This window comes from Spinacia oleracea, chromosome 6 (genome assembly GCF_020520425.1).
Source record: "Spinacia oleracea cultivar Varoflay chromosome 6, BTI_SOV_V1, whole genome shotgun sequence".
In the NCBI taxonomy this organism is placed as follows: Eukaryota; Viridiplantae; Streptophyta; class Magnoliopsida; order Caryophyllales; family Amaranthaceae; genus Spinacia; species Spinacia oleracea.
In genome coordinates, this window is record NC_079492.1 from 112,714,880 (window position 1) to 112,721,946 (window position 7,067).

A 7,067-nucleotide genomic window follows, 5' to 3' on the forward strand; every position below is an offset into this window, starting at 1 on the left:
CGTTTAATTATTGAGCCTAGAATTTTTGTTCATATTCGCTCATTACTTAATAGTATACAAGCTTTGATCGAGCTTAATGAAAGTTATTCAAGAACATATTGGCTAATTTGCATCCCTATATAGTATACTACCCCTAAATAATTTACTAAAATAAAATCTCGAAAGAAACAACAAAATAAATAAATAAATAAAATCTCTGCAACGGTCTGGGCTTGAGTCTCCGTCCCTCTTTTACGACCAACACACAAAAACATCAACAACAAAACGAAAACACACTCCCTCTTTGTCTTCCTTTCTCTTTCCTCCTTCACCTCTCTCTCTCTTCTGAAAAAAACCTTTCCTCTTTCACTTTCTCTCTCTTCTCTCCTTCCTCTTCTTCTCAATTTCCCCTGCCCCTTTTCGTCTTTTTCTCCCCTAAACACTAATCAGAGGGCCATTATTCCTCCACGTCGGCATCGTCTTCTTCCTCCTCCCCCGATGTATATATAACCGCTTCTCCCTTACTTTCTCTCTCCTCCCCTATTATTTTTCACTCTTCCTCTCTCTAGTTTTCTAGGGTTTTCTGGGTTTCGCTGGTGTTACGCTGTGCGCAAGTTTTTCTCGATTTTCACACTTCCATGGCTGCTCACTCTATCTCCTCGTTGATTCGGTGCTCCCGCCAATCGCGAAATTAGGTATTTCTCTGATCCAATTGGTTTGAATTTCTTTCGTTATTGCTTGGTTTTGTTGTTGAGGCATTGTTGATTTTTTTTGTATGTTTGAGGTTTTTGTTTTTCCCGCTAGTTTGCTGTTTTGGTGTAAAGTTTTTGAAAAATTTATTGTCATTATTTGTTGTTTCTAGGGTTTTGATTGGAGTTCCGATTTGATCAATTGAGGTCATCTAGTTTTGTTTTTGAGTTCTCCGCTGGGGGGATAAGAAGAATTCAAGTGTTTCTGAGCTGAGTTTGGGGAGGAGGTTAGTGTGTGTTTTGCTTTGTTATTGTTATGTTTAATGGCTATTGAAAAGAACAACGTTAAGGCGGTGTCACGGCTTGATTCAGAGTTTTCTGTGGGGAGTAGGAGTAGGGAGAGTATGTCGAGTGACAATGATGAATTTCGTAGGAGGAATTCTGTGGATTCTGAGGATGATGATGAATTCGATGATGCTGATTCTGGGGCAGGATCGGATGATTTTGATTTGTTAGAGTTAGGGGAAACGGGGTCTGAGTTTTGCCAAGTTGGAGATCAGACTTGTTGCATCCCATTTGAGCTTTATGATCTTCCTGATTTACACGGAATTTTATCGTTGGATGTTTGGAATGATTGCTTGACGGAGGAAGAGAGGTTCAGTCTCACAAAGTACCTGCCTGACATGGATCAAGAGATGTTCATGCTGACCTTGAAGGATCTGTTTGAAGGTGGAAATTTCCATTTTGGTAGTCCTATAACTGATCTTTATCAGATGTTGAAAGGAGGAGTGTGTGAGCCGAGAGTTGCTCTTTATCGCCAGGGGCTGAATTTCTTTCAGACACATCAGCACTTACATTTAGTGCGGAAGCATCAGGATTCAATGGTCAGTAATTTTTTGCAGATGAAGGAAGCTTGGCAGAATTGCAAGGGGTATAGCATTGAGGAGAAACTGCGTGTTTGGAATATAGTAAGAAGTCAAAAGAGTTTGATGGGGGAAAGGATTGAGGACATGGGGTCTGATTCTTCTGAAAGGGAGTCGGGTGAGGCTTTGCTGAGTATGAGGTCGAAGGGACGGAGTACTGGGAAGAAAGCAGGACATGATCCTCTATACGCTACCAGTCCTGCTTTTGATATCTTCTCTGGGGGAAGGGTAGCATCTGGCGATGTTACCAAATATGGGCAGCAGAATCCAAAAGGATTGCTGAAGATAGGTGGAATTAAAAACCCTTTACCCAATGTAGCATCACGTAGCCATTCTCGTCTCTATGGTCATCAGGGCATGAACACTGGTCCCCATGGCTCAGACATGGGTTTCTCACGAATGGGCAAGGCAGCTGTGCGTGATGGTATGCCAGTTAGCGGTGATGATGAGCACGAGATGTATGACATAGCTAACCAGAGACATTTGAATGTTATGGATGGAAGTATGATGGTTCGAGGCAGGTCTGTCAAATCAACAAAGAAACGCGAAGCTTTTGGAGATGACGAATGTGCTGGTGAGAGTTATTCAGGTCGGCATCAATCATCAAAGACTCATTTTCCTGTTCATTGTAGGGATTTGAACATTAATCAGCTGTCTGATATCAGAGTCTTGACTGCCAAGCCGTCAAATGTGAGAGGTCTGTATGATCCTATGTATGACAATCAAATGAGACCTGCCAAAGGCCGTTCTTCTCAGCTTGCTTTGAAAGGGAATCTGGCAGGCTATGCAGATGTTGCGGAACCTTTTTGGAGGAAGAAACCACAAGGAGAGGCCTTCTTAACTGATCCCTCATTTGATTATGAAGATATTGATATTGAGACCAGGAAGCTGAAGCTGGGCCATGAATTTCCTGAGTATAGACTTAATGCTATGCAAGCTGCCCAACAGATTGAGGATAGAATTTTTCATCCAGAGAACAGAGCAAGGCTTTTTCCCGAGAATATTAGAGGGGCTTCATTGCGAAATGGAGGGTCCTATATGTATCCCATAAATGGTGGAAGAATGTTGCGTGGAGGTGAAGAAACAGAGTCAGACTCATCCGATAAACATGAGGAAGAAGAGGACAATGGTGCTCTAATCATGTCCAAACGAGCCAAACATGGCCGTTTGGAAAATTCTCGATCTTCCATGTCCAGGTCAAGTAATAAGGGTGTTAGAGGAAGTGTTCTGGCTCGTGAAGGGATGGTACCCGACTCTAGTACAATGGCTAATTTTGAAAGGCAATTTCCAAGGCCAGAGATGGAATCTTATTCCATGAAAATGAGGCGGAAGGCAAAGGCGAATAATCTGGATACTTTACAAAATTTTACCACAAGAGTATCAGAGGAATGTTATTATGGTGGTTCTGGAAACCCATATATTGAAAGTGATAGGAAGTCGACTTACAAACTTGGAAGGAATGGCCATGTCCTAGCTGAGGTTGCTGGAAGTTCTCCCATGTCTATGAACAGGGTCTCACCAATGGACAGAAGGCAGAAAGGAAATGTTGACTATGAATACTCCATGCAGTCCAAAAACTTGAGAGACTGCAATATGGAAGAAGATGGGAGGTTATTTGAAGGATACTCAATGGGCAGAAGTTCCAGGGGAATGGATACTACCACAATAGTCGGTTGCACTTCATCTGCTAAGAAGAAGAAAAAGAGAAAGGATATGTCTACAGAAAATGATGGGCGAGATGGTTTTGATTACTTGCCTTCTCATCAGCAGCTTTCTGAATCTATTTCCTTGAAGAGTTGGGCAAAAAACAGACTGGAGGCAGAGTGTGGATCCCCAGGTGCCAGCACATCAGAGATTCCTATTCTAGAGGTTGGAATGGCTGAACCAGAGCTGGAAATTAAACCTCAAAAGAAGCCGTTCATTCCAATAACACCTACTATACATACTGGTTTCTCGTTTTCCATCATTGACCTTCTTTCTGCTGTACGCATTGCGTTGATCACTTCCAGTTCCGATGATGCTTTGGAGGCTCAGAAGCAAAATGAGAACACTGGAGCCAAACCTGAGGACGCTATCGTGAAGCGTGAATGTGGAAATGGTTCCCTGGAGCGGCTGGATATGAATATTCAGTGTTCAGAAAACTCAAATGTCCCTTCTTTAACAGTTCAGGAAATTGTGAATCGTGTGAGATCTAATCCTGGCGATCCATGCATTCTTGAGACACAGGAGCCACTCCAAGATTTAGTTAGAGGAGTTTTGAAGATTTTCTCATCTAAAACAGCACCCCTTGGAGCCAAGGGCTGGAAGCCTCTGATATGTTATGAGAAGTCTACCAAATGCTGGTCTTGGACTGGCCCAGTTTCAGAAAATCCTACAGACCATGAAACCCCTGAGGAGGTCACCTCCCCTGAGGTTTGGAAAATTTCTCGTAAGATGCTGGTGAAGTTGGTTGATGCATATGCCAATTGGCTTAAAAGTGGTCAAGAGACTTTGCAGCAAATCGGAAGCCTGCCTCCACCACCATTGGAATTAATGCAGCAAAACTTTGATGAAAAAGAAAGGTTCAGGGACTTGAGAGCTCAGAAGAGTCTAACCACCATCACTCGAAGCTCTGATGAAGTCAGGGATTATTTCCGTAAGGAAGAGCAACTGAGGTATTCAGTTCCTGACAGAGCATTTTCTTATACAGCTGCTGATGGTAAGAAATCTATAGTTGCTCCGCTGAGAAGATGTGGTGGTAAACCGACTTCAAAAGCTCGAGATCATTTCATGTTGAAACGAGATCGACCTCCTCATGTTACCATCCTTTGTCTTGTCAGAGATGCAGCTGCCAGGTTACCAGGGAGCATTGGTACTAGAGCTGATGTTTGCACTTTAATAAGAGACTCTCAGTATATTGTGGAGGATGTCACTGATTCTCAGGTTAATCAGGTTGTTAGCGGGGCCCTGGATCGTTTGCATTATGAGCGTGATCCATGTGTACAGTTTGATGGGGAGAGGAAATTGTGGGTTTACTTGCATAGAGAACGGGAAGAAGAGGATTTTGAAGATGATGGTACCTCCTCTACAAAGAAATGGAAGAGGCAGAAGAAAGATGTTTCCGAGCAGGATGACCAAGTTACGGTTGCTAGTCAGGGAAACATAGAAACCAATGGTTTTGATTTGAGCGCTGATCTCAATGTCGTGCCGACATGCCTCAATAGTGAAAAAACATCAGAGGTTTTGTTTGATGATACAAGACATAGAACAGAAGACGAATCGAAAGCTATTCACGTGCCTGAAGAAGCCACTTTCCAGCAAAAACTTGAAAGTAGATCACAGTGCCAAGATAACTCCACAAATGAGAAAATTATTGACGAAACGTAAGAGAGAATAAGATATGGGTTGGACTTGTAAGAGCATTCTCATAAGCAGGCTTTTCCCAGGTACTAAATAATGATTATACATTGTATTTTCTTTTTCCTTTTAGATTAGAATATGAATAATACATTATAACTTGTGTAAGATTTCTGAACTTATTGCTATTTTGCTTAAATGACATATGTTCATTATGCTGTGCAATCTTTCAATATTATATCTGCTTGGGCTGAAGCTCCCTTATTTGTTCCGTCTTTTTAGGCTGGTTGTTATCATGATGCAATCTTTCAATATTGTTCCTTTTTAAGTTGTTTCCGGAACCATTGTAATTGAAAATTATTGGACAACTCATGTTTTTATTATTTATTTTTGCAGGATTAAGCCCATGTCTATTCACCTTCCTGTCAAAGTCTTCACGATGTATGATACATATTACGAGTACGAGGTGCTACATATAATTTTTTTGTTTTTGTGTATTACTGATATTAAAGCTAATTGAGAAGCAGAGGAAAGAAGGGATAAAGGAAGTAAATGGGTTAATTTTTTTGGTCTTGTGAATACAGATAGTACAGGTAGGCTTTTTCTAACTTCTACAGTTGGGTAAATAATGTATCTGTTTTTAAACCATTCCGTATGATCTCTTTCACTTGAAAAGCAACATGTCTCCTTGTGAAATTTGTTTGTTGATTGTGTTTAGCATAATTTCCTAGTTGAACTGCTTGCTTCATGTTAATTATTTATTTATTAGATGAAGATCATGAGCCAAAAGGAAATCACCTATATTGCCATGCCTTGTTCACATTGATTACTTGCAGACTGAAATGTCATTTTGTATTTGTAACACTGTCAGTCTGAACAGACCATATACTTGCAAACATATGCTACCTGACGTGGAATAAACCAGGAGTTTCATCTATCAACCTTGTTTCCCTCTTCTTTGAGTAATCCCATTGACGAGGGCACTTGTGTTGAGAAATCTATTTAGGTGTAGTGGGGATGAGATGGAGCTCATATATGGACGCATGCATTGCAGATGCTGTTATCTTTTATTGTGTATGTTACAGAAGTTCACCTGGTTGAAATCACAGGAAACCGACGAGTGACTTTATTACGGGTTTGCTGCGTTCCCTTGAATGCAAATGTGAATATGAATATGTTTTGGGATGTTGTATTTCTTTGTTTCAGATTGAACCAGATCTGCTTGTGTAGACTTTCAAGTCTGAGAGGCAGCTGGTGTACATATTGATGTCTCTTTCTTTCGGCTGTTGCTAAGTTTACCTGGATGGTTTAATTCTCTTAATTGCAGTTGAATACCTGTCCTATTAAGAAAAAAGAAGGCGAGTAAGAGCCAATTCGGTACTCAGTAAAGCAGGAGTAGCATTTCAGTCTGATGCTCAGGAATAGGTGGAGAGCCTTAATTAGAGAACATGTCTAGTTATTTGTATAAATTAATTTGAATATTTTGACTTAAATTACTCCCTGTTTGTTTGAGTCAATCTCTCATGTCTGAATAAAACCCAAAGATATCACCTGCCATTGTATTACCTCATTTTCTTTAAGACATTTCATTCATTCACGGCCCGTTTGGTAGCCGGTAAAAAACGGTGGGAATGGGAATAAATCCTAGTGTTATTTGGCAAGAAATTAATATCATGATATCCATGGTAATGAAATTTTGTCTCAAGCTTTGTGTTTTTCTTCATAAATTTGCATTCCCACCTAATACCACTCCCCAAATGGTAATGGATGGTAATGGAAATTTATAAAGAAAAAGAGATAATTTTGAGTGAATTAGCATTACCATGGGAATGAGTATTGATTTTCCTTACAAATTTACATACAAATTCATTCCCATTGACACCATTTATAGCCGGTTACCAAACGGACCGTCAGGGGTTTAACGTTGAGTTGGGAAAAGGAACATTGTTGTGGTTCAAATGACCAATTTAGAGTGCGGAGGAGAGTCGTTGAAATGGATACGGTGTAGTTGATGGAGTAACTGGAAGTGCTGCAAATGATAATTTCCAAGGAAAGGACAACAATTCTAGGAAATCTTCCGAGAAGATGTTCCAATGATAATGCTTTTGGTGGCATACTCCACCGAAGACAAATTTGGTAT

At 40.6% G+C, this 7,067-nt stretch overlaps 1 protein-coding gene across 2 annotated transcripts; it reads left to right on the plus strand.

Annotated features, from left to right (window-relative positions):
• The first annotated feature begins 245 nt into the window (after positions 1 to 245).
• Positions 246 to 6,484, plus strand: LOC110795561 (uncharacterized). Of its 2 annotated transcripts, XM_056832664.1 has the most exons (4): positions 246 to 674; positions 842 to 5,016; positions 5,324 to 5,520; positions 6,255 to 6,484. In XM_056832664.1, the coding sequence occupies exon 2, from the start codon at positions 992 to 994 to the stop codon at positions 4,955 to 4,957; it is 3,966 nt and encodes a 1,321-aa protein (XP_056688642.1). In that variant the 5' UTR covers positions 246 to 674; positions 842 to 991; the 3' UTR covers positions 4,958 to 5,016; positions 5,324 to 5,520; positions 6,255 to 6,484. The 2 variants fall into 2 exon arrangements, with proteins under 2 accessions (XP_056688642.1, XP_021856269.1); XM_022000577.2 differs by lacking the exon at positions 6,255 to 6,484 and having other exon boundaries at positions 5,324 to 5,635.
• The last annotated feature ends 583 nt before the right edge of the window (positions 6,485 to 7,067 follow it).